Source organism: Mesoplodon densirostris, chromosome 1 (genome assembly GCF_025265405.1).
Source record: "Mesoplodon densirostris isolate mMesDen1 chromosome 1, mMesDen1 primary haplotype, whole genome shotgun sequence".
In the NCBI taxonomy this organism is placed as follows: domain Eukaryota; kingdom Metazoa; phylum Chordata; class Mammalia; order Artiodactyla; family Ziphiidae; genus Mesoplodon; species Mesoplodon densirostris.
Genome location: NC_082661.1, coordinates 48,196,405 through 48,223,321, shown reverse-complemented (window position 1 = coordinate 48,223,321; position 26,917 = coordinate 48,196,405). Strand labels below are relative to the sequence as shown.

Genomic DNA, 26,917 nt, shown 5'->3' with positions numbered 1-26,917 from the left:
CTAAAATGTCTTGCCCTCAAAGGCCTGGAGATTGAAGGCAGTATCCAGAAACTTCTTCAGAGACACCAGGTGAGTGTTCCTGTTTCCTGTGGCTGGTGCAGCTGCTGGGTCTCGGCCAACATACCTGTGGGAGGAGAGTCAAGCTAAGCAGAGGGCTGAGCCTGGCCCTGCTGCTACCCCAGGACTGCACCGGGTCTAATCCAGCTGCAGAAACGAAGAGCCTGAGGTTCCAAGGGGCCAAGTCACTGGCCTAAGATCAAAGGTAGGAGGTTTGAGACACGCAGGAGGTTCTCTAGTTCAGTTCTGGCTGCAGAACAAACACAAAGGTTTCCCTTCCATAAGGCCGTATTAAAGAGGATCCCTGATGGGGAAGCTGATCTGTCACTGACAGTCACAGAGCCAGCAGGGACTATGGGGCCCAACTCCTCAGTTTCCAATGCAGCCCAGAGAAGGGCAGTGGCCAGTGCTGGGTCACACAGCAAATGGGATGGGCAGAGCCAGGATGGGGCCTCAAGCCCCCAGAGCCTCAGGCCTGGCAGACGTGAGGGGTAAATGGCGGGCAACCCCTTGCACCCAGCCTTGTACCATATGGGCCGTGCTCGGCCCAGGATGGTCATGAAGCGCGGGCTGATGTAGTCGTAGTAGCCCATGTTCTTGTGCTCCTCCTGGCACCACACCAGCTCTGCGCCTGGGTACTTCTCTGCCTCTCGCTTGATCAGGTCGAAGGGGAATGGAGAGATCTGGGACAGACAGGGAGAAAGAAGGGAATAGCTAGGGGAAGGGGGGCACGCGCACGGCCAGGCCCCCAGGAGAGCAGCCACCGCTTCCCTCACTGGCCCCAGCCCTGGCACGCTGCCCAGAGACAGGGGGCTGGCGATATGACCTTGCTCGTCACTCTGAGCAGTTGAGGGGCTCGGGCGCACCTGCTCCAGGCGTGTGATGGCCACATGCTCGTCCAGGCCCTGGCTGCTCCGCTCCTTCACCAGGTCATAGTACACCTTTCCCGTGCAGAAGATGAGCCGCCGCACCTGCCCGGGGGCCTGCGCCGCAGCCCCATCCTCAGGAATCACCCGCTGGAAGCTGGTCCCTGGGGACCAACAGGGCATGGCAGGGCCGTCTGCTCCCAGAGGGGCCAGAGCAGCTTGGGAATCAGGTCCACATCCCTGGCACCCCCAGGCTCTCCCTGGCCACTAAGACAAGCCCCAGATTTAGACCTGTGGCTGCAATAGGAACCTCTTGAGCCAAACAATGGAGCAGGGCACAGAGGACACTCTGAGACGTCATAGGGACAGGGGTGGAGACAGCGGCTGGAGCCAAGGGCAGAGCCTTGGGAGCATCAACAATAAGGTGATGGGGCGAGGGGATGACGGGGAGAGCCCCTGAAGGGGACAGAGGTGATGTCACATCCCCATCTGACAGCGTCACTGTCCCAAACCTGCTCCCCATCCAGCCATGCCTACCTCCCAGGCACACTCAATCCACCCAGTCACCAAGCTGGAAGGCGAACCTTGCACAGCCCTCCCTCTCTCAGCCCCAGAGCCCAGCCTCCATCCCCAAGTCCCATCCATTTTTCCTTCCTGAGCTCATGCCATGTGCCAGGCGCCAGACTAAAAATACTACAAAAACCTCTGAGGAAGGTACTGTAGGGTCCCTGCAACCCAGATGAGGACACTGAGGCAGAGAGGGTCACTGGCTGCCAGGGCCCACCAGTACCAGGCACTCAGCCCAGGCGGTCCAGCCCAATGCCAGAGCTCTGCACTGCTGGCTCAGCCACCCGCCACACCTGAGGGGATGCCCACACACACACGTGAAGAACAAGCACCTGTCCACGCCACTGAGGTCCTCCTGGCCAGCCCCTGCCCCTCTGCCTACAACCCAGGACCGTTTTCCCAGACAGCTCTGCTCTGGCAAGCCTCAAGGCCCCACACCTGTTACTCCCTGATCCTCCACTGGGTCATGTCTCAATTCCAAAACCTGGTCCTTCAGGTGCTTTATCTGACCTCCGACTCCCAGCTAAATGAGGCTGAGAGCTCTTGGAGGGGGCGCTGGCTCCCCAGGGCCAGAAATGTCTGTCTGGCTCATGAGAGAAAACAATGGATGAGTGAACTGATACTCAGTGTCCCACGAACTAGCAGACCTCTACCGGGCCTCCTGCCTCTAAGCTCTTCCGGCGCAGCCAGGCCGGCCCTGCTGGGAGGCTGCGGGGCCCCAGTGCACTCCTCTGGCCCTGGTGCTCCGTGTAAGTGACCCAAGTGGGTTCAGCCACCTGGCTGCTGCACCAATCTCCCAACCCAGCAGCTGGCGGGGATCATGCCAGAAGCTGCTGCTGCAGGGCCAATAGAGCCATGGACAGAGGCAAAAACGGAAGAGTCCCGGGAGCAGAGGCCACACATGGGCCACCAGGCCCCCCATCAGCTGCCTCCCCCACACGCCCAGGCACATACCAGAAACCATTTGGTCAAAGCTGGACTTGGCTTCTGGGTGCCTCAGCAGAGATTTGGGTGTGAAGATGATCAGCTGGAAGGGAAACACGTGCCCGGCTGCCAGCCGCCCCTGCTTGGCCAGGGTGCCCTGCACTTGGCCCCTGTACGGCCACGGTGACGACCAGGGCGGGGGGCTCACCGGCTTGCGGAAGGGCAGCAGGATCTGGCGGCGCAGCACGTGGAAGTAGCTGGCCGGCGTGGAGCAGTTGACCACTATCCAGTTGCAGTCGTAGAGCTGTCTCACCTCGAAGTCCTGGGTGAACGCCTGGAGGGGCAGGGTGCGGCTGGGAGGTGGCCTGCCTGTGGCATCCACACCCTGGCCTTGCTGGGCACAGCAGCGTGCAGTCCTCTCCTGGGGGAGGGCGGGCAACACTCACGGGGTAGGCGTCCGAGTCATCATTGCTCATCTGCAGGAACCTCTCGGGCCTGGCTGAGGAGTGCTCCGGGCCCTGGAAGCAAATGCCAGATGGCCCAGGCTGGCCAGAGTTTGGGGGGCATTGGGGATCTGTCACATAGGACGGGGACCCTGGGCTTGGGGGAGAGTCTAAAGGGCTTCTTGGAGGAGATGTCCTCACTCTGGAGTCTCAACCAGGAAAGCACCAGGAATGTGGGACAAGAGTAGGGAGGTACCCTCAGACGAGGGTCCGGCCACAGCCACCATGTGTGAACATGTGGGGCAGAAGGAAAAAGCAAAAAGGCCAAGATGCTCTTTCTCTAGAACGTTCTGACCTACGGCAGTGACGGTTTACTATGTGCCTGTGGTGTGCCAGACATAGCTCTACGGACCCCACACAGATTATTCTCTCGTCTTGTGAAAGCAGCCCTGTGATGGAGATGAAGAAGGCGAGGGACAAAGAGATTAAGAAACAACCTCAAGGTCACTCAGCCAGAAAGGGACAGATTCAAACCCAGGTCTGACTCCTACTCCTGCCCTCGCCCACCTGGCTGCTCTGCTCCGTAAGAGCAGCAAGAACCCCCGCACTGTCCTCCAGGCTGGCTCTCCGTGGGACAGGGGTGGCCTGCTCCTCCCTTAGTGGGGATGCCCCAAGGACCCATGGCCACAGGCACCAGCCAGGCCGGCCCAACCCTCCGCAACCAGCCTGACTCAAGCTCCACCCAGTGAGATGCCAGCCACCTTTACAGCTAGGAGACCGTGGGCAGTCACAGGCCTTCTCTCCTCGCACGTGAAACGGGAAGAGAACTGACTGCCTGGTCCAGCTGTGAGGATGCCACAGGATTATACGTGGCGTGTAAAGTGCACGGCACAGGGAGACCTGACTCTGAGCAGTACTGATCAATCCCTGACCACATGACCAGTCCAAGCTGAGCGGGTCCTCGGGGCCATCCACCGCAGCCAGCACAGCCCTGCCCACGCTCCACCTGGTCAGGCTACACACCCACCAGGCTGGCATCTCCTGAGGCTGTGCTCCTCCCCTCCCCGAGGGCCTGCACATCCTCCTTCTCCCCAGCATGTTGTTTCCCCGACAACATAGGTTCAAATTTCAGCTACTAGCCGTGTGACCTTAGGCAAGCTACTCCACCTCTCTGTGCCCCCGTTTCCTCATCTGGAAAGTGGGAACAGGTCCCACCTCCTTAAGTTGTTGTAAGGACTGGAGGAGTTAACATGCAGAGAAGGTTTTAAGCAGAGCCCGGCACAAAGCGGGCACTCAGGCATGTCCGTTCCCTCTACTGCTAGAACAGTAGCGTCACCAACTTCAGCAGCGGTGACACAGAGCCACGCAGGCCCCACCCTGCAGACCCATGTGGTTCCGGGGGACTGGGAGGCACATACCCCGCCTCAACTCTGCAAGTGGCCAAGGGTCTAGCCGCCCTCTCCCAGGCCGGCCAGGGCCCGCCCCCACGGCCCTCACCATGCCCTCCATGCCGTGGGGGAGCAGCAGCACGACGCCATTGTGCCGAACCCACTTGGCCTGGCCCGTGCTGACGAACTGGTCGATGATGCACTGGGCCGTGTTGTGGAAGTCACCAAACTGCGCCTCCCAGAGGACCAGGGCGTTGGGGCTGGCCATGGCGTAGCCCAGCTCGAAGCCTAAACGGGAGATGCCGAGGCACAGCCTGTCACACACGGTCCCCAAGGGGTGGTGGCTCCGGCCAGTCCCAGCCCTTCCTCCCACGCGCTGCCTGCCCCGCCCGTCCCTCCCAGCAGAACAGAAGCGCCTGGGGACTCCTTGGCGCCCAAAGGCCAGGATCTCCCTTCCTGGCCGCCGACAACACAGAGGTGCCACTCTCAGCCCTGACCTCATGTACAGCCGGCGTCAGCCTTATGTAGGCCAGGAGTCAACTCCAAAGGCACCCTGGGGAGGCAACAGGGCCCACCTGCTAAGGGGCCCCCAAATACGGCGGGGCTGCCGAGGGGAACAGGGGAACGGGCAGCAACAGCCCCAGAGGCAGCTCCCCAGTGGTGGCCAGCCTCGGTGGGTTCCTGCTTCTCGGAGGAAGCAGGCCGGCTAAAGGTCAAGCCAAGGGAGAGTGCAGGGGGGAAGCCTGGGGAGCCCAGAGTCTAGGGAGGGGGCCTTGACACGGGGCTGCTGGGTGTGGTGGCACAGAGGGCAAGACAGAGGTCAGGAACGTGGAGGTGGCCAGGCCAGGCTCAGGGCCGGTCAGTGGCAGCAGCAGTCAGTGGACTTGATGGGCTTTTCTGTCTGGGCCCACTGCTGCCCAGGGACAGGCTTTGGTATCCAGAGCTCCCACCCGGGCCAGAGTGCACCGTCGCCCATCTGGGCTCTCTGAGGGGCCAGATGGGACAGGACCTCATCTCTGATGTGGCCTCAGGTGGGGGCAGCCCAACCACTGTCCCTCAGGGCTGTCCAAGGACTCAGGTCCACCCAGGGGCCTCTGAGCCTCTTCGGCCCCTCCCAGCCCCAGACCATGGTCAAAACAACAAAAACAGACACCCTGAGGTGCAAGACCCTCTCTGGTTCCCAAGCATCTCAGGGCCCGCCCAACCTGCAGGCAGAGTTCTGACCCACCCAGAACTCCGTACTCCGATAGGGAGCTGTTGCACACAGTGTAGGGGGCCTGGTGAGGCCAGAGGTGGTTCATGGGGACACACGTCCTCCGGTCAACTTCCTGGTCATGGAGAACGTGGTGCCGGTGACTGCAGAGACACAGACCAGGAAGGGAGGGGAGGCGAGTGGACTGAGCAGGACACCAGGCAAAGTCCCACAGGATGGCGACACCAAGAGGGCCGTGGAAAGCCAGAGCAATCTGGTCACTCCTCCGCGCAGCCTCCCCTCCCACTGGTGCCCTCACACATGCCCCAGAGGTCTTGGAGCACAGGCATGAGAGGCTCAGCTTCTCACCTAAGGAGGGATCCGATGAGACCTGCCTTGCCGACCTCCCAGATGCTGGGTGGAGCCTGAGACCCTAGGAGGCCACACCCCAGGGGCACCATCTCCCTGCCCATCCTGCCAGCCCCTTTACCACCTCACCTGCCCTGTCCAGGTTTACAGGAGGCAGGAATTCCTGTGCATAAGGGGGGCCCCCCTGGCCAAACCCCAAGCCTTGTGAGGACTGACATGCAACTCAGGGTGCAGTGGAGTGGCTCTCTGTACCCTGGTTGGAGCAGGGCCAGCAGTGATGAGGGAGTGGGACGTGGGAAAGATGGCCTGTCGAATACTGGAAGCCACACCTCCAGGACTCAATAACATGGCAGAGACGGAGTTGAGATCCCAAACATCTGGGGTCCCAAACAGAGGAAATGTAATGAGGACAACCGGCAAGTGTAAAGTCCCGCATCTGGACTCAAAACCCAACTGCGAACAAGCAAGATGGTGGCAGGGAGCTGGCTTGACAGTAGTTCACAGAAGAGAAACAAAGGATCTTGAGGACCATAGATAACCACAAGGGTTGACATCAACCAACAGCTTAGGCCAAGCAGTCAGCTCTGCACGCTGGCCCCGTGGGGACAGAGAGGCGGCCTAGCAGCCCTCAGACAGGTTGGCCCAAGGGTGAGGGCTAGCGTGCTGATGGAGTTACCTGAGAGCACCTCCTTGGCTTGCCAGACAAGGTCTAGGAAGAGAAGGAAGGGCCACTCCACTCCAGAGGCCCTGGGCCGACTGTGAGAGATCCCCAGCACAGCTGAGCTCTCAGCTCCCCACAGGCACAAGGCTAATGCCCATAGGGCCTAGGGCCCAGAACCCCCCACCCTCACCTGAATGTGCCCCTCTCCACATCCTGCCCACTGAGCCGCACATGGATGCCTTCCTTGAGCAGGGAGCCAAAGGCCATGTACTCTGCCAGCGCCCAGTCCACTGTCCTCTTCCTGGTCATGTCCGCACGGCCCCGCAGGATACGAGAGAGGCCTGTGGGAGGGGAGGGCCAGCCTGAGGGCCACAGGGGCTTGGCCACCCCATCTGGGACAGCCGTAGTCCCTGGGACCTGGGCTGGTTGTGTACATACTCAGTGTACACCCCTCCCACCGAGCAGGGCCCCGGCAGGATGCAGGAGGCCCCTCCCCCAGCATCACCACTCCAGCCAACACACCGGGCCAGCCTGAGCCCACATCCCCACCAGCCTCCCTCCCTGCAGGAAGGAGCATCCACCACATGCATACGCTGCATTCGTTGATTCAGGGACGTTTCTCATAAGCCCACAGGAGAGGTACCAACTTCCCCCACCCCTAGATGAGAAGACAGGCTCAGGAGAAGGAAGTCATTTACTCACGATCACATAGCTATGAAGGTGCTTGGATCTGAGCCCAGGCACCCGGCCCAGGCTGGGCTCCCATCAGCCCTACACTCACACAGACCCTGTGTGACTGCACAGAGCCGGTGCCCCAAGACACCTGGGCCTCCACGTGCATGTGGAGGAATCTTCTTGGAACGCCCACAGGCTGCTCAGAGGGTGCACAGGGGCCCCACTACCATCGCGGGGTCCCTCCAGGCTGCCTGAGCAGAGGCCACGATGGCCACCATCATGGCCAAGAGGCGCAGCCAGTGACCACCTACTAGCCCAGGGTCACCCTCTGTCATCCACCCAGCCCAGCACTCTTGCCGCCGAACATTCTAGGCCCAACCGCCCCCTCCATGGGAAGCCCTTCTTTCCCTGCTCTCCTTCTGCCTGATGCAGGGATGCCCCCGGCAAAGGCATTGGGAAAATACAAGGTGTCCCACAGAAGCCTGGTCACCAGGACCCAGCTGGGAGCGTGGCATCCACATCTGCTCACCCTGAGAGGAGCTGTTAACACAGGCACCTCATGGGGCACAAAGGAGGCACTGAGAGCTCCGCTGATCTACCCAAGACCAAGTCAAGATGAGGGCCAGGCCTCCCTGACTCCTGATGCCATCTCCCTTGGGGCACGATGTCTGGGACAGTGGCCCATGCTGAAGCCTGCACAGCAACCTCACCCGTGTGGATCTTAAAGTCCTCCAGGGGCACAGAGCTGGCCACTTCACCAATGTGGGTCAGCATGTCCTCTGGAATACCCGTGGCTGGGCATGTCATGCTCTTGGGCTCCCCGTCCACAGTGAAGAAGCCTGAGAGGGCAGAGGCTCTGTGACTTGTGTGTGGCAATGGGGCCTCAGCTCCCCTGGCCAGGCTGTCTCCCCAGGACTCAGGGGGCCACCTCTCCCTTAACCCCAATGGCACTCAAGCCCTGAGCCCATCCTGGGGACCTGGGACAGCTGACAGCACCCACCTAACATCCTCCCCTCCGGCGCCTGTGAGGCCCCTCCCTGGACCCAGGGTCACAGCCATCTAGCCCCACCCCAGAGAGGCCCACTGAGCACCCCTCCCCCAGGGCCCACTCCACTTTGCGGTACACCCTCCCTGACCCAGCCCTTTCCAGGAAGCAGCTCATCACATGTATCCTAAGGGCGACACTATCTCCCTCTACTCCCGCCTACCCCACCTGCAGGAATCAGCCCCACACAGCCTCAGGGGTCTCAGGGACGAAGCCCACAGCCTCTGGGCTGGGCAGCAACTGCCCTCATTCAGGATCACTCCAGTCCTGGTCCCAGTGCCAGAGCCCAGGGCCCAGGCAAATCACTCTCAGCCACACGCTGCTCACTCACCAGGCCAGGGGGAGTCCAGCCAGTGCTTTATATGCAGGATCTTTTTATCCTTGGACCTGCCAAACGCCTCCTCACAGATCCGGTCATATTTGGCGATTTCTTCCTGAAATCAGGGTGAAGGCCTGGATTGAGGCAGCGACGCCCTGGGCAGCCAGAGGCTGAGTCAACCCAGACTCATAAACCCTGGTCCCTCTCACCACGTTCTAGAGGAACTGTCTGCCCACAGGGACCTTGAGGCCAGAGATAAAAGTTCCAGAGTGCAGGGGGAATCCTGGAAAGAGTTCAGGTGATTCCACTCAGCAGGGGACTTGGGGGAACGCAGGAGAGACTCACAGTCCTTGCCCTGAGAGCTCCCTGAAGGCGGGAGGGCAAGCACATCCACAGATAACTACGGGGACAAACCCGGCTCAGGGCTACCTCCTACAGGAAGCCTTCTTGGACTCTGGCCTGAGGATGGGCTTCCATGCATCACAGCGTTCACTGCATCCCACCAGGCTGTAAATGTCTTTGGTCCTCTGTCCCCCTTGATAACTGGGGGCTACTGGGGACAAGGACCATATTGGCTACTTCTATAAATCGCCAGTGCCCAGCACTGGGCTGGTGACATCAGCAACCACCTCAGGGTCTCGGCTCCAGCAAGGCTGATCCCAGGTGCTGACGGGGCCCACCTCGAATTCCTGCAGGGTCACTGTGCCCTCGGCGATGAGCTTGTCTGCATACTTCTTCAGCACAGGCACCTGCCTGTGGATCTGCTTGTACATGAGCGGCTGCGTGAACATGGGCTCGTCCATCTCGTTGTGGCCACGCCGGCGGTAACAGACCTGCAGGGACAGAGGGTGGGTCCCCGCGCCCAGGCGGTGTGGCTGGCGCAGTCACTGCACAACTGGGGCACACCTGGCAGGCCACATCCCGTGAGGCCTCACAAGCCCCCACTACGATCCATCACCAAATGCCCCACCCCCAGGCCTCCACAGAGATGGTGCTCAGCGGTTTTAAACCTGCCGCTCAGCCCCGATTAGCAAAGATGTTGCAGACCCGGCGCACTTGCCACGACAGGGACAGTCCGAGCACCTCCACCTCAGTTCCCCAGACCCACCAGGTCCACCACAACGTCTTTATTGAAGGTGTTCCTCCACTCGGCCGCCACACTGCACACATACATCACGGCCTCTGGGTCATCTGCATTCACATGGAAGATGGGCGCGTTGACCACACGGGCCACGTCGGTGGGGTACGGTGAGGAGCGGGCCATCCGGGGGTCCGTGGTGAAGCCAATCTGCAGAAGCAGGAGGCACTGAGAGCTAGACAGCAGCAGCCACCTGGGAGACCAGAGGGCCACGGGGCGAGGGGAGGGGCGCCTTTGCCTCGAGGTCCATCGGGCGTGCTCAGGAGGTGCAGGGGACATGATGGGGTAACAGTGGATGACCTCGAAATCAGACATAGCCGCGGGGCCCACGGGGACGGCAGTAACACCAGGGGAACTGTGCCTGCTCTTTCTCTTGCAATCATTTTATATAGTGGGAGTGGGGAGCGCAAATTGGGGTAAGACCCAGTCTCACCAGTTACTAACTGTACAACCTTGGGCCAGGTGCTGAATTCCCAAAGCCTGTTTCCTCATCGATTAAAAGGGCTCATTAAATTCCTACCTCACAGGGTTATTATACTGTGAAGGTTAAATGACTTAATATGCGAATAAGGTAGTTAACCCAGGGCTTTACAGGCTCAGAAGAAGAGCTGTTATTAACCACAGCTACCTTTTTTAAAAGCAAAGGCTGGGGCTTCCCTGGTGGCACAGTGGTTGAGAGTCCGCCTGCCGATGCAGGGGGCACGGGTTCGTGCCCCGGTCCGGGAAGATCCCACATGCCGCGGAGCGGCTGGGCCCGTGAGCCATGGCCACTGAGCCTGCGCATCTGGAGCCTGTGCTCCGCAACGGGAGAGGCCACAGCAGTGAGAGGCCCTCGTACCGCAAAAAAAAAAAAAAAAAAAAAAGCAAAGGCTGTGAGAGTTGTGTTCTAAGACTGCCTGCGTCACATGGAGCTCAAGGCAGCATCTAGTTACATGTCCAGCCTCGGTGCTTGCTTGGTGCTGGTTATACCCATCTTCCTCTGTCCTTACTGCTTTCTCACATATATAATATGGGGGGAGGGGGCTGCAGAGGGAAGGACAGAGAGAGGCAGAGACAGAGACAGACAGATGTATACACCTCCCAGTTCCACAGACCAGGAAACCGAGGCTGAGAGATCAGGCATCTTGCCTGAAGTCACACTCTGGTAAGTAGCAGAGCAGGGGGGTTAAACCCAGAAACGTCTCACTCCTCCCCTCAAAGTGCTGCTGGGATTCAGGGATGGATGACACTGACAGGGTCTAGCACACAGCCCAGGCCCTCACCTGGTTGTTGACGACGACGTGCACGGTACCGTTGGTGGTGTAAGAGGGCAGGTCACTCAGGTGGAAGGTCTCATAGACCACACCCTGGCCAGCGAAGGCGGCGTCCCCATGGACCAGGATGGACATGACCTGCAGGGCAGGATATAAGCCAGGAAGGGCCCCCATGCCCCAGCCTGTGCAGCCCAGCCCTGCTCCTGGACTTCAGAGATTCAGAGCCTACCCCTCGAGGCTCACCCCTCAGAACCCAGGACCTCAGGGCCCAGGCAAGCTCACCTTCTTGCCCTGAGCATCCCCGCGGTAGAACTGCTCTGCCTTCGTCTTCCCCTGCACCACGGGGTCCACAGCTTCCAGGTGGGAGGGGTTGGCCACGAGCGACAGAGTGATGTTCCTGTTTGTGACTCGGTTGATCCTCTCATGGTACATGCCAAGGTGATATTTGACATCTCCGGAGCCCTGAAGGTTGAGGTGGCCTGTGATGAACCTCCCCCCAGCCCCATCCCAGACGTGCCAGCTTACAGTGGCGCTGGGACATTCCCTGGATTCTGCTCCCTGGGAAGGCTGTTTTGTCCCTGACTCACACCTGCATCTTTCCCCCAAACCCAGCACGACGCCCTTCTTGCCCTCCAGGCTGGCCTAAGAAAGGCAGGCAGGTTCCCTGGGCCTTGGCTCCCTTATCAGAGCCCCACCACATTATCAACAACCATCCTCTCCGCATTAATGATGGCAGAGTGGTGAAGGGGTAAGGCACCTGTAGGAAGGGGCCAGCCAGCAGCAGTGAAGGCACAGAAATGAAGGGTGGCTCTTAATTGGCATGGAGACCACGGGCTAGGTCTCTGGGCACACATTGGAGCAGGACCCGTACACCAAAGTAACCAAAAATGTACAGACAAAGCCATAGTATCAGGGGAAAACATGACATACTTTATGATCTTGGAGTAGGGAAAGTCTTTCTAAACAATGTACAAACCTCAGAAGCCATAAAGGATAAGACAGCTAAAATCTATTATATTTGCCATGGGGGAAGAAGATCCATGCACAGTATTAGGGGAAAAAAATCAAGCTGGGAAAATATTTATCAGACAAATGCAGGCAAAGGGCTAACTCCTTCAGTACATAAGGCACTTTTACAAATTGGTGAGATAAAGCCCAAAAAACCCATAGAAAAATAAGCAAAAGCCAGGAAAAGGAATTTACAGAAAAAGGCACCCATGACTTAAACATGTGAAAAGACGCTCAAATTCGAAACAGAGAAATATGTTCAAATGCAGTGACTTTTGGACCTAGCACATTGGCCAAGATGGAAAGGTTGGACAGAGTAAGGGAAGCCAGGGGCTTGGGACCCTCGCACACAGCATGTGGGCTCGCTGCTGTCTGCAAGCTCTTTGGAGGGCAATTCAGTCCTACCTCCTCAGCTCCAGTCACCGCATGTCTCGGACACCATCTAAAACTGCACGCACACATGTGCGCAAAGACACTCATTCCACCACCTAATGCTCATCAATGGGAGACAGCAGAAACCAGAGGGGCACTCGAAGCTCGGGGAGCTCTGTGTGCAGCTCTGAAACAGTGACAGCTCGTTAAGTGAAAATAGCAAGGTGGCCAGCGGCATCACGAGCTGCTCCCCTGGCTTTTTACAAATAAAGCTGTACTGGATCCATACGTGTGTTTGCACTGCGGGGAACATTTCTGGAAGTACACACTTTAACACAAAAACTGACCACAGCAGAGCCTATGGGGAGCAGGAAAGGGGTCTCAGAAGGGAAACACTCTCATTGTGTAATCTTTTCTTCAAACGATGCTCACATTTCTTTTTCTATTAAAAAAAAGTAAATTTGGGGGCTTCCCTGGTGGTGCAGTGGTTGAGAGTCCGCCTGCCGATGCAGGTGACACGGGTTCGTGCCCCGGTCCGGCAAAATCCCACATGCCGCGGAGCGGCTGGGCCCATGAGCCATGGCCGCTGACCCTGCGTGTCCAGAGCCTGTGCTCCGCAACAGGAGAGGCCACAACAGCGAGAGGTCCACATACCGCAAAAAAAAAAAAAAAAAAGTAAATTTGTTTAAAGTGTCCTTTGGCCAGGTTTTACAGTTTACTCACATGTCGTCTCTGATTCCTCACAACCATTCTGGGGGCAGGAACTTTTATCCCCATTTTACAGAAGAGCAAACTGAGGCTCAGAGAGATGAAGGTGCTTGAACAAAATGAACATGATGGCAGGAAGATTCTGGATTGGGAGCCAGCAGATGTGGATTCTAGTCCTGCTCTGGCCTAATGTGCTGGATGATTTTGGAGCAGTCATTTAATGTGGTTCATTTTAACAAACCATGCACCTGCGCTGAGTGCTGGGGCTTCGGGAATGAGGTCCCTGCCATCACCCTGCTACCAGCCTGGAAGGGAAAACAGACACGCACGCACGCGCGCACGCGATGGAGAAGGCCAGAATAGAGACAGGTCTGCTGGGAAAGGAGGCGCAGAGGAGGGAGAGACAGGATTGCTGCCTGGAGGACCAGGAAAGTCACTAGAAGGGGAGACGGGCAGGGCTGGGAAAGAGGCAGAGAGCAGGAGAGGAAGGCCATCTGGCTGAGGGCCCAGCATGGGCAGAGGCATGGGGTGTGAGGCATACATGACATGTATACGTGCCAGGAAGGGGATGAGGGCAGAAGAATATTCTCTCTGCTCATCGGTGGGCACAGGAAACCGTCCTGACCTCCCTGCTGTGCTGGTCAAACAAGTGAGTGAGGCAGCCCTTCAGGGCAGGTAGACAGGACCCTGGGCACAGAGGTATGGCCACATGAGCTGAATTGAATAACTTCAGGCACTTCCCTGCACACCTCTCTGGGCCTCAGTCCCCCTAGCTGGAAAGAGGGAGGTTAGCCCAGATTACCCGAGGGCTCTCCCAGCTGTTGGAGATCATAGCACTTGGCTCCAAAACACCTTAGGGGCCTCACACAGACACCCCCAGCCTCTCTCCCACTCTTCTGCATGTCCGTTCACCTCAAGGTCTGTCTGAGCCTGCAAGCTCCTGGCCCAGGCCCTCTCCAGTCCACCCCCAAATACCCAGCTCTCCAGAGGCTCTGGGGCCTGGGCCTGGCACCCACCTCATCCGCCGCCTCCAGCTTGGGGTCAAACTGGCAGAAGATCTGCTCCAGGTCCTTGCGGATGACGTTGGCCAGCACATTCAGCCTGCCCCTGGAGCCAGAGGGGGCAGGGCTCTTACCATGCTCCCTGCCCACCTGGGACCTATCAGAATTAGCATGGGGGCTGGAAGGCCCCGCCCTCTCATCCCGCCTCAATCTACAAGGCGTGTGAGCGGGTCCAGCTGGCCGGCCCCCCTGGGCAGGCAGGCTTCCCCCCTACAACTCAGACTCAGGAGGCCCTCGCGAGCAGGGAGCCACCCAGTCTCATGGCAGGGTGTCTACTCACCCCTCTCCCCAACCAAAAGCTGAGCCCAACCCAGCACCTTGACCCCAAGCTGCTAACGAATCACAGTAGCTCACACATGGCTCCCCACCCCAGCCCAGTGATATAGCAGTGATAAGGAGAGGGAGGAGGGGACTGGGCTGCCCCTAAGATCAGGAGTCACCAGAGGACCTGTCCAGAGGAGCTGAGTGAGGACTGAGGGGCGGGGGAGGAAAGCAGCCAGGCCCAGGGATTCTCCAGTCCAGCCTGAACTTCCCATCGGAGGCAAGCTATTCAGGGGTGGGCACCAGCCTGATGGGGGCACAGGACATGACTCCGAACCCGCTCCCCACAGACTACCAGCAGACGCCGGCCCCAGGCCTGCTCACACCCTGACTTCCAGCCCCGCACAGCCCAGTGACACAAGGGCAGCGCTCTTCCAGCAGGCCCCTCTCCTGCTCTGCAGCAGCGGCAGGGCTGTGGTATCACAGGAGCCGTATGAACAACCCTCAGCCCCTCTGGGCAAAGCCTCCAGCCTCAAAAGCCCCTCCTCAAATACGGAGACCTGGCCGAGGGCAGCCCTTGGCTCTGGAGCCCTCCGCAGGCCAGGAGCCTGCCCAGCACCACCACCCAGTCCCAGAGCCGCCTGACGGCCCAGCACCCTCCTCTCCCCCAGTTCTACTGAAGCCACGTGTACCCCTGCCTCCGCAGACCACGGGGCCAGCTCTGCACGACCCTCTGACCAGACACCAGGCATTTCTGGGACCCCCAGAGCGTGGAGCCTGTGTGGCAAAGCTCGGGCTCCCGGGAGGCCAGCCCAAAAGGGTGGGGAACCTCCTCACACTGCATCCTGATGCCCCTGGTGCTGATGCAGTCTGGGGCTGGCCCACCTGTGAGCAGCTGGAAACAGGCACAGGAAATGCAGGGGCTTTGCCCCCCAGACTGCTCAGCATGTCCTCTTCCAGCCCATTCAGCAGGACCCCTGGCCACCTTGGCTGTATTCCTCATTAGCCCACAGGCTCCAGCTCAGAGGTAACTGCCCAGTGGCCAGACCAGCCTTCCAAGTCTATCAAAGTCACAGGGAAATGTGTGGCCAGCTCGCAGCCGGGCAAAGAGACCCTCGGCTCACCTCCAGAGACCTCCCACCAGGGGATGTGAACCTGAGGCCACCTGCTCAGGCTCTGCCCTCACTTCCCTGGGATGTGCCCCTCCACATCTCCTTGCCCACAGGAACCTCAAGTAGCGTGATATACCCCTCTTCTGTAACCTCAACACTCCTGGGGACAACAGCAACATGGTGAGAGAGAAACAGTTTAAGAGAGCCTGGTTCCATGTGGCTTTGGCCATGTGCTTTCTGTGATGAGCAGCCCAGGGCCCAGGGACTCTGATAACTTTCTAGACCACTTTGCCTCTATCCCCAGGTCCCACCAACACCCCTGCTCTGATTTTCAAAGCCTCCTATCCACCTCAGCTTGCTGGGCCTGGAGGAGAATGCACAAGGCTGAGGCAGGGAGGAGAAGGGCCCACCTGTGTGGCATCCCCAGAATGACATTCTCGATCCCCATCTCGCTGGATTTGTCGATGATGGTCTTGAGGGCAGGAATCATGACCTCACAGCCCTCCAGGCCAAACCGCTTCTCCGAGGACCACTTCCGGGCCAGGAAGTCTTCAAACCTGCTTGGGGAGAGATGGGGAAGGATGGAGAGGCTGGGCTCCTGGGGGCTGTTCATGAGGGCTCGGAGCAGGATGCCAGGACACAGGAAGCTGCAAAGCCACCTCTCTCTGCGCAGTCCAGGACCTGGCACGGACACCATGATGCTCCTACCAGCAAGAAGCATAGGTCGCGGGGGAGGCTGAGGGTCCTCCCAACTTAAACAGACCTCTGGCTCCATCCATTCCCAGTTACCACCCTCTCTTCCCCTTCCAGGCACACTGCTCCAACTAGCCATTCCCCTGCTCCCAGACCACTGCCCTCCAGCACACACATGCCCTGGGGCTCTCTCATCATGCCCCAAAGATGCCTCACGGCTCAACTCAAATTCCAGCCCACAAGTCACTGCTCAGGGAGCCACTTAACTCCTAGCAGCTGGGCCAGGGGCTCCTCCAGGCACCCGCAGCCCTGGGCAGACCCAGCTTCAGAGAAGTTCAGGGGCAGAGCCGGGCAGAGCCAGGCTGTGCCTCACCTGCAGGAAGGCGCTGCTACACTCACTCCACACAGGGACATCTTTCTGCCACTTCCACACTCATTCGGTGTCATGTTCTCCTGGAGCACCATCCAGCCCTGCCTTCCCTTACCAGGCACCCTCCTAGTTTCTTAGCCAGGGCCTGGGACGTTTCATACAGCCCTGGAGCAGGCCCCCCAGCCACTCAGGCTGCCCGGGGTGGTGCTGGGAGCCTGACCTCATAGAGCGCACCAGCCGGGCCAGCAGGGTCCGCTTCTCCTCGCTGGAGAACTGCATCACACCAGGGGTCTCGAACTTCTGCCGGATCCATTGACACTGCTCCACATCATTGATGAACATGAACTCCAGACCGATGTGCTGGCAGTATGTGTTCTGGGGGAAAGGGGAACACTCCACGAGGGGCCAAGAAGAAGACCGACCGCCTCGGGATCTGGAACAGAAAAGGCAGCGCCCTCCCTCCCTCTATCGCACGCCACAGAGCTTCATCAGCTGTGCCCGACACACCTGCCTGTGCTCACCTCCAGGCGCCGAATGATCTCCCGCAGAGAAAGGGTGTTTTCAGAGCCTCCAATAAAGGTAGTTGTGGGCAGCTGGAACTCCTTATCCAGGTCAGCCTCCCGCAGGTCGTAGAAGGCTAGGAAGCACACATGGCAGAGCCCGGGCAGCAGAGAGGAGAGAGGGAGGTCAGGCCCAGGTGGGGCCCAGCTGTATCCCCAGACCTCCCAACAGTGCCCCCAGGACCCTCCTGCCATGTCTAGCCTAAAGCTCAAAGGCCCTCTGTCTGCAGGGCACAGGACATGAGTCACAGCCTAGCTTGCCGCCATAAGGGTGGGTCTGGACAGGTGTCTCAAGCTTGCTGAGCGTGGCACACCAGCTAGGGAAGATGGGGAGACCTCCCTTGCAGGGACGCCATGCATAGCTGGGCAAGGGTCAGAAGAAAGCCTCCTAGGCTGCTGAAACTCAAGGCCCAGAGGCACTGTAGGCTCAGAGCCCCTCACTGGGCACAGGCACCAGCTGGCTCTGGCGTCGCCAGGCCAACAGGAAAGGGTACCGACTCACCCAATTTATCAATGGTGGTGATTAAGTCTGAGGGCACAAAGGAGTCCAGGTCTGCATCCAGAATGCCCAGGGGGTCCAGTTGGGCCACATGGTGGCCACGGATCTGGAGAAGGGGAAAAGGTTGGGGCGGAGCTGGAACGCAGCTGGACAGACCCTCACCAAGACTGAGATTCTGGGCCCTGGCCCCCTCAAGTCCCCCTTCAGAATTTCAAGTTTCCACATATCTCCAGCACCAGCCACTGAATAGTTGCCTAGGAGACCCCACCATAGCCACTAAGGTGGCAGGAGCTCAACTCTGTTTAAAAGTACAACATGCAGCTTTTAAAAACAGGAAAGAATGCATACACAGAAGTAGTTACTATGGTACTATTAGTAATTGCAAAATTCTAAAAACTTCCCAAATGTCCATCAACAGGAAACTGGCAAATGGATATGGGAAATCCACACAGGGGCTACTACAGAGCTGCTAAAAGGAATGAGGAAAATTCCTAACTGCCACTATGAGGTTGTCTCCACAAAATATTATTAAGCAAAAAAGCAAATTACAGGAAAGTGTGTGTGGTAAACTACCCATTATCTGAGAAAGGGAAGAGAAAAGTCAACACATGCATTTGCATATATTTGTATATATCTGCATGTCTACAAAGAAATATATGCATTAGAAGAATATACAGTAAAATAAGAAAACTATAAAATAAGGAAAATTATTACCTACGGGGAAAGGACAAAATAGGGCAGAGCAGCAGGGCTAGAAGCTAGACTTTTAAGAATATATCTTGCATTGACGATTTGACTTTGGAATCTTATAAATATTTTACATCACTATAAAACAAAATTAAGTTTTAAAAATTGAAAGTAAGACAAAACAAATGAATTATTTGTCTTGTCCTACCAGATAGCAAAGGGGTGCTCAAACACTACTGGGGCTGGGAATAAGGACACATTTTGAGCAACAAAAAGGATAATATCTATAGCAGACTGAAACTCATTAAATATGTTTAAATTCATGCATTCATACCATACTATGAAAAAGAAGAAAAACCTTTATTGGCCATCTTTGGAGGATGCTAGGAAATCATGTCATAATTTTGAAAATCCATCAACAAAAGGAAAAATCAAGCACTGATCCTGCCCTCCCTATACAATTTGTACGTCAGGATAAACAGAGCCGACAAAGGGAAGGTTCTCACGATAGAAGTATTTCAGGTAATAAACAAAGAAAGAAAGAATTAGAATATCACCACTTTTACCACTCCCAATGACTTAATGTATCCAGGAAATAATTATCCTTAGCTGCTAACTGATGAAGTGCCCCTCATCACCAGGAAGCTGATTTTGCAACAACAGAAAAAATCAAATCTAAGTTGGATCAAGCATCTATATCTAACTACCAATTTACAGAAATTACATGGGACAAAGGGACAGATGAAGTGACACCATGGGGATGCAATCAGCAAAATCCAGACTCGAGAAAACACTATAGGACAAACAACCTGGTTTCTTATACACACACACACACACACACACACAGAGCAAGAAACACAAAAAGAAATCGAGAGGAACCCGCAGAGTAGAGTACAAGAGACTGAAAAGCCATGTCAACATATCACAACCTGTGGCTTTATTTGGATCCTGATTCAAACAAGCAGTAAAAAGAAATCCTAGGACAAACAGGCAAACATGAATACCAACTGGGTATTTGATGACATTAAGGATTATTACTATTTTTAGGTGTGATAATACTATCATGGTATATTTGAATATTTTTAAAGGAGGCTTTACCTCTGGAAGTACATGCTGAAAACGTTCAATGAATGAAATGATATGAAGTCTGGGATTTGCTTCAAAATAATCAGTGGCCTATGGGTGGAGCCGGAGGTGGGTAAGATGAATCAAGACTGGCCCTGTATTGATGCTGGTTCACTACATAATTCTTCTACCTATTATATGCTTGAAAACATGCATTAAAAAGCAGCCTGGGTTTTTTTTCAGTACTATGTGCAGATGAGTCAAGCCAGAGCTCAGCCCCCAAGTGACCTGTGAGGGGCTACAGCCCACCCATTAGGTGCTCACTACCAGGCAGATTTTTATCATGCAAGTAAGGAGTAACATTCCTGAATCCAGAGACCATCCTGCCAGAAGGACCCTAGTGCTTTGGTCTTGGCCAGTGAAAGAACAAAGAGCTGCTGCAGAGCTGGGACTGTACTTAGAAGATAAGGCCCTCAGGACGTACTCCGAATGCTACTCTGTATTTCATACAGAGTTTTATGTTCCTTGTCCTTTTTCAAAGTCAACGGTCAGATCACTTTCTGCCTCTTTCAGCCAGCCAAGAAAAACATAATTACAATCACTGCTGTTTACTCGCAGGTGGCCCACGATCCATGGCTCCCGAGGCCAGTGAGGGAGCCCAGTCCTGTGCACCTTTCCTCTTCCGCCCCAGCACACCTGGGCGGGCAGCTGCCATCCCACACAGAGTGCATCATTCAGAGGCAAGGCACCATTTCCATTTGCTAAGGCCTCCCTCTCCCCCGAGTTCCTGCAGCAGCTTGCTGCACCCTCCCACGGAGTCTCTGCCAAGGACCCCAGGATGCCCCTACCCTTCCTTCTGCATGTCTTCAAGACAAGTTTCTCTTATGAAATACCTCCTGCCACTGATTCCCAGACAGATCCCAAATGATTACATTTTTATGGAGTGAACACACAGAACAGCCCTCCAATTAGTCCTGTTCGGTCAAGACCAAGAATAGGAAACATCATCAGGACTCTTTGACATAGCAAGGGCCCAGCCTGGGAACCCAGAAGAGGGGAGCGTAAGTCTCCAGGACAGAGCAGCTGATGGGGGAGAGCTGCTTAATGAACTGTTCATTCATTCCACAAACACTAATTAAGCACCTGCTGGACATCAGCCCCTGTCCTCTTGGAATGCTCAGTCAAGAGGAGGAAACAGACATTAACAAGGGGCAATCTACTCACCTTTCATTCAACACTCACTGAAACTGGTCACTCACTAAGTACTTCTCCAGGTTCTGGGGCAGAGTGGTGTGGGCGACAGATAAACACTCCATGAGAAAGACCACAAACAAACCACTTTACACAAAAAATACGGGGGGGTGGGTGGTAAGTGATGTGAATGGTAACGTGACAAAGAGCAGGAAGAGGGACCAGAGCCACCAAGCTCTGTGAAGTGACACTGGAGCTGAGCCAGTCTTCTTGCTGTCAGCACCTGGCCACACCCCAGGAGCCTGTACCCTCCCAGCCGCTCACCTGGTAGGCCCGGATCAGAGACTGCACAGCCAGGTGGTCCTCCACCAGCTTACTGGTCTTGGTCCGGCTCAACACTGCCGGCCTGCTCTCAGGGACAACAGAAAGGGGCCGGGGCTGAGCCGGGCCATAAGAGGCTTCCTCACTGGCTTTCCGGAAGAAGCTGTCCCAGGACTGGGCAGGCGCAGAAGCAAGAAACAGCCAGGTTAGGGCCTGGGAGTAGTTGGGGGTGGCCCAGGCTGGGGCCCTAGGGGACATCAGTCTTCCTTCATCACCATAGCTCTCAGGGCCCTCCCAGGACCCTGCCGACAATACCCTTCTCAATCAGCCCAGGGCCCCCACCCAAATTCTGGATCTCTCCAGGACCCAGCTTGGTAGTGGGTGGGGGAGGTTATAAGCTGGGATCAAGGGGCTTTAGGTATGAAATAGGCTTCTATCCATAGGCGAAACATGCCCTCACACACTGTGGGTTGGAGGCAGCTCTGTGGAGGGTAAGGGCAGGCAGGCCCTCAACATTTCCAATGCATGTATCTTTTGAACCAGCAATTCCACTGCCAGCAATTTATTCTACAGATGTACTTGGACAGGTGTGCCTACATGTACAAGGATGTTCCCTGCAGGATAGTTTATAAAAATGACAATGTAAAAACAATCTAAGCAGTGATCAATAGGAAACTGGTTAAATAAATGATGGTAAATTTAGATTCTGGAAAATTATGTAGTCTCTTTTTAAAAAGATGCATTTATTATTGTGGATGTGGAATATTGCCAAGATATGTTGTAAAGTGAACACAGCAGAAGAGGATGTATGCTTTGCTATTCGTGCAGAAACAAAAAGCAGATGGGTACATGCACCAGCACCTCCACGTTCTAGCAGAACACATACAAAAGTGTTTTCCTCCATGCCCTCTCATACAGTACTGGTGGGAGAATAAGGAGGTACAAGCTGTGTGGAAAGCAATTTGGCAACACCCATCAAAATTATGTACACAGATGCCCTCTAACCCAACAATTCCACTTTGGGGAATTTATGCCACAGTTAGCTGCACACGTGCAGGATGATGAATGTACAAGATGATGTAGTACAGCACCGGTCATGACAGCCAGAGACTGGAAATGAGCCAGATGCCTGTCCCTGGGGATGTAGAACATCCATCCAAACAGTGGAATACTATACAGCTGGGAAAAAGAAAAATGAGGCTCTTGAGGTACTGACATGGAAAATCTTGGAGATGTATGTGGAGTGAAAAAAGCCTGGGGCAAACAGTGGATGTTACATGTTACTTTTTGTGTAAAGGGGGAGAATCCAGAGTTATGTTTGCAATAATTTATCTGAATGGATACAGAAGAAATTAAGAATAGACTGGGGAACAGACAGGTAGGAGCTGAGCAGATATGGGATGGAATGGGAGGAAGGCTTTTCACTGTAGAACTTAATACTTTTTGTTTTTGGATCATGTGAACATATTACTTTCCTCTGAGGCATGTGAATGAAGGAGAGAGAGCAGCTACGCTTTTCACTTTTGTCCTGGCATCTGATTTTGATTTTTTTTTTTCTTTACCATCAGTGGGTACTTATTTTATCAGCTTACTATATATGTAAACACTTATGCTCCTAACTATATAACAAGAGGCCATCTGGAGATGGCACTGCATGACAAAGGGGGCAGGGACAGGTCTCAGACCAGGTGTGACTGAGCAGGGCATTATCAGGGCTTCTCAAGCCAGACCACCACCCTCTGGCTGGTCCAGCAACAGGACAGCAATGGACCTTCCTCACCCAATATGAGGACCAAGCTCTTTCATAAAGATGATGGAGGACCTGAGAGACAAAGGAACCTGCCCGGGGTCACAGAGCAGGCAAGTTGCTTCTCCCCACTCCACTCTCCACAGCCCAGCCCCAGGACCTTCTCTTCTGCACAGAGGGCAGGGTTGGGGTGCCAACCTTGTGGACACTCTGGGGGTTTTCCAACCAGGCGAAGTACATCTCCTCCATGTAACTGGAGCCGCCTCTGACTGTGCTGCTTGGGAAGGTGGCCGGTGGCCCAGACGACCTGCTGTACCAGCTGAACCTTTGGACGCCATGTGCGGCCAGGAGCCTCGAGGCCTGTGCCCCAAGCCGGGATGGCAGCAGCCTCAGCTGACTCATTCTGTACACAGGCAACGAGGGAGAGACATAAACCACAGGACCGGGATGGAAGGAAGGAGGCTCTGGCAGCCACTCATCCACTCATATGCTGGGCCTACTGGGCAGGTGGCCCTGGGCTAGGCAGTGACGAGACAGAGGTGAGAGGGACAGTCAGCCAGGCCTCCTGAACACCCCAGAACTCAGGCAGCAGAGCCCTCCAGGGACTGGGTGCTCCATGCCCGGTCAGGAAAAGGCCGGAAGCAAGGCGTCTGGCTGAGCTGAACTATCCGAGGCCCATGGCACTGCTGGGTCTCTAGTCATTGTGACCAAAAGGGACCAGTGACTTCCCCTGACTGCAGTATAGGCCCAGCATGTCCTCCCAGGCCAGAAGGCCAATCACACGGGCCTCAATGGCCCCACTTCACATAGGGGACGGCTGAGGCTCAGAGAAGGGAAGGGCACTGGGGGACAGTGGAGGGCAGACCAGAGGCAGGCGCCTTGCCCAGCCAAGCTCCCAGCTGTAGCTGCCCTCTTTGGCTCCCATACCCTGCCCAGAGCTTACACTCAGGACAGCTAACAGCTCAGGGGGTATACAGGCTGGAAGCCCACTCAGGATGGAGAGGAAAAAGAACCTGGAGCTCATCTCACCCCCGCAATCTCACCTGCTCTTTCCCAGGGAAAATGCTCGAACGACGGGCTTTCAGGAGTCCCTGTGTACATATGGGGAGGTGTGGGGGGAGGGGCTTCCTCTTCCCCCCAGAAGACAGAGGTTCTTGGATAAGAGGCTCCTCTTAGAACCTCTGTTCCTCTACATCACCCCCCAACACAACCGTAAGCAGAGCCCCCTCCTCTTCCCCAGCAACGCCTGGACACAGACAGCTCCCCCTGAATACTTGCTAACACCCTTCTGCCCAGAGAATCCCAGCCTGTGAATAGGGTGCAGCACCAGGGTCACCCCACCAGGGGCCATGCAGGCAGGAGGGCCTGCTTCCCCCTGCATAACTCAGTCCCAGAAAGTGTGCCTTTCTGCCTGGGCCTGGGCCTGGCCCTGAGTCAATGCTCCTGGGGCCAGATGTGCCCAGCTCACAGGGCACACAACCCACCCCAGCTCAAACAAGTCACCAGAACCAGCTGGCTGGACCTTCTATTCTACAAGGGGTCAGGCCCCAAGGCAAGGCACGGCACAGCCCTCCTAGCCCACGTGCTCCCTCTTTCCCTCCAAACTTACATGAGGCAAAGGGCAGGGACGCGGTCTTCTTGAGCGAGGGACAGTGGGCTCCTCAGGGCAACCAGCAGCAAGTCTGAACAGAGGAAAATTAAAAAGCAAAAATATACTGCACTGCAGGGAGGAAGGAGGTGGGTTCAGCTGGAACCTGAGCCTCAAGTGCCCCAAGCTTCCTATCCACATGCTCAGCTGCATGTCCCGCCAGCCAGTGACACCAGGCCCTAATGAGGGCTGCTAGGGGCTGGCTCTCCCTGGAGCGGCACCTCTCCAGGTGCTGGGTGGGGACTCAAGGCCTGAGTTCTGGGGTCAGAGGGCCGGGGTCCCAACCCCTGCTCTCCCTCTGATGGTCCCTGAGACCTGGGCAAATACAGGATTGCTGCCCCGGCCCAGATGGCCATAGGGCCCAGGAGCTACTGGCCTGGAATGTGAGAAGAATCTAAACAACCCAATGGGGAAACTCTAACATCCCCATCCTAAGGCAAAGAAAACCAGACACCAAGATCATCCATTGAGGGAATAAAAATAAGAGCACAATTAGTCAGCACTGATTCGGGGGCAGGCACTGTGCTCATCTAACCCTCTCAACAATCTCAAGAGGTGGGCACTTGGATTAGCCCCGTTTTACAAATAGGGGAACTGAGGCACAGAGAGGCTAAGCTGGTGAGTGGTAGGGCTCTGTGGTTCCGGAGCCTGTGCCCTCCTCCCTGCAGAGTCATGATGTAAACACAGATTTCTCTTAATGCCAATGCTCCTTCCAACGGCTGCAGCCAGAGCTGCTCTCTCTGCTGGCACCCACCCCCGCAGGGGAACGGGATGGCTCGGTGGGTAGTGACAAGCCTGGCTGTGTCCAGCCTGGCCCAGTGCAGGAACACGTGTTTCACAAACACTGAATAATCTGGGCAGCCGCTGGACACTGCTGTGGCCTTCACCCGGCCTGACAGAAGGACAGCCAGCCAGCCACCCCTGCCCCAATCCCAGCAGGGCCTGAGGACTCAGGAGCCCTAGAGGACTGGGGACAGAGTCAACCTCAGTATCTGGAGCCAAAGCCCAAGCCTGCCCTGCCAGGTCCTGCCCACACAGGTGAAAGGGAAGAGTTAGGCTCAGGCACCGTGCACACCCCCTGACCAGCCCAGCCCCCCGTGGACTAACAGGCAGGTTGCTCTGGGCAGCTCTTGGTGGCCTCCTCTCTAGGGATAAACTCAGTACCATCCCCACCGCCACCCTCAGACACATAATGACGACAGACATCCCTGGCCACTAAGCCTCCCACCCGCAAGGCCCTATCTGGGCTGCTCTGCAATACGCCCACTGTAGAGATCCCAAGACCTTGAAGCTGGACAGCAGCAGAGCCTGGACCCATGCTCCGGCAGGCCTACGATGGCCCCACGTTCTGGGAACTGGGTGGGCTTTTGTCAGGAATAAACCCCACCTCTAGTTTACTGAACCCAAAAGGCGGCCATGGAAGCAGACTCCGAGGTAGGAAGCAGGGTAGGGAGGGGGTGTGCTTATTTCCTTGGCAGAGATGGAGGGCCTGAGCTAAAGGCCAGAGGTGGGAAAAGCCCAAAGGTAAAAGGGGCCTGTTCCAATATGCTACAGGATATATGGGCAGGGGACGCAGGGATGGGTTAGGGCCCATGGTGGAGGGGCATCATGGCACCCTGCTGGGACCTCAGGGTCACCCCATCCCCCCACATTTCCCTGAGGGAAGGAGAAGCACTCCTAGGCTGGCTGCCACCTCAGGTCAGTCTTGCCTCCCTCAGGGCCTCAGTCTCTCCATTTGTGAGCGGAAACCGCTGTTAAAGCGGTCTATAAAGGCCCTGCCCCCTACCCCCACTACGAGGTCCTGAGACTTCGAAGCTGCTTGCCTGTCCCACCAAGCACATAGCGCTAGACCATCCCCATCCCCAGCGCTGCCCTCCGCAGCCAGGGCTCCTTGAGAAGGCGAAGAGCAGCAGGCCCCTCCCCAGGCCACGAAAGGCGTGGACAGTCTGTAGTCTTTGGGCTGGAGAACCCACGCTGATGCCTGAAACCCCACCGTTAAAAGCTTGGCTCCCTTACGCAAAACACTTCACAAGAACTGCACTCGCAGGGTCGGATGCGCGCGAAGGGCTGAGGGTCCTTGAGGACGCCTCGGCCAAACAAAGGCGGAGCCAAGGTCACGCTCACTCCCCCTCCCACCTCCCGGGCCCGGCTTAGGGCTGCGGGCTGCGGCGCCCCGGGACCCAGGAGACTGGAGCAGAAAGGGCCTCCCGCGACACAGCGGGAGAGGAGGAGGCGCAGGGACCCGGAAGGGAGGGGCCGCCGCGCTCACCGGGCCAGTGGGGGTCGGCGCGGCAGTGATATCCAGAGGCTGCAGGTCAGGGGAGGCGAGCAGCTGGTGCGCGACTAGCTGTACCAATTATCTGGGTCACGTGACGTGGCGGCGCCGGCAGCCAGCGAGCGAGCGCCGAGGAGACTCCGCGCGCCGTGACGTCTCTGAGGACGCCCCGCCCAGCCCTGCCCCGTTGGCGCTGTCCGCGGTGCTGAAGGCCCAGAGAGGAGGGCTCCGGAGCCTGGAAGAGTGAAGATCCTGCAGACCGCAAGGAGAGATGACCCCGTCTCTCTGGGAAACCTGGCACGCTGCTGAGCCCCTGAACCCCGGGGTCCTCGTCCAAACACTAAGGAGAGTGAACCAGAAAAAAAAGCGGCCGTTTGTGTGTATGGAAGGATAGTTTCTGTTTTACAGACGGTAAACAGTATTTACAGATACTATTAAAAGT

General features: G+C 56.6%; 1 protein-coding gene across 3 annotated transcripts; it reads right to left on the bottom strand.

Annotated features, from left to right (window-relative positions):
• On the bottom strand, positions 1 to 22,954 carry OGDHL (oxoglutarate dehydrogenase L). 3 transcript variants are annotated; one of them, XM_060120350.1, is made up of 22 exons: positions 22,751 to 22,954; positions 20,809 to 20,979; positions 17,545 to 17,647; positions 17,004 to 17,119; positions 16,703 to 16,857; positions 15,830 to 15,976; positions 14,002 to 14,092; positions 11,180 to 11,359; positions 10,907 to 11,035; positions 9,615 to 9,794; positions 9,187 to 9,339; positions 8,519 to 8,621; positions 7,853 to 7,981; positions 6,658 to 6,808; positions 5,474 to 5,601; positions 4,355 to 4,533; positions 2,861 to 2,932; positions 2,623 to 2,748; positions 2,445 to 2,517; positions 924 to 1,087; positions 586 to 740; positions 1 to 124 (listed from the first exon to the last, which is right to left on the bottom strand). In XM_060120350.1, the coding sequence occupies exons 1-22, from the start codon at positions 22,952 to 22,954 to the stop codon at positions 1 to 3; spliced, it is 3,033 nt and encodes a 1,010-aa protein (XP_059976333.1). The 3 variants fall into 3 exon arrangements, with proteins under 3 accessions (XP_059976333.1, XP_059976504.1, XP_059976417.1); XM_060120521.1 differs by lacking the exon at positions 9,615 to 9,794; XM_060120434.1 differs by lacking the exon at positions 20,809 to 20,979.
• Positions 22,955 to 26,917: the final 3,963 nt, after the last annotated feature.

Excerpts from the sequence above, each read along its gene's own strand:
- OGDHL (XM_060120350.1), bottom strand. The coding sequence starts at position 22,954 with ATGAGTCAGCTGAGGCTGCTGCCATCCCGGCTTGGGGCACAGGCCTCG. Across the intron at positions 17,648-20,808 it reads CTCTGATCCGGGCCTACCAG|ATCCGTGGCCACCATGTGGC; the intron begins GTGAGCGGCTGG and ends CCCCTTCTCCAG. Across the intron at positions 7,982-8,518 it reads GCTGGACTCCCCCTGGCCTG|GCTTCTTCACTGTGGACGGG; the intron begins GTGAGTGAGCAG and ends CTGCCCTCTCAG.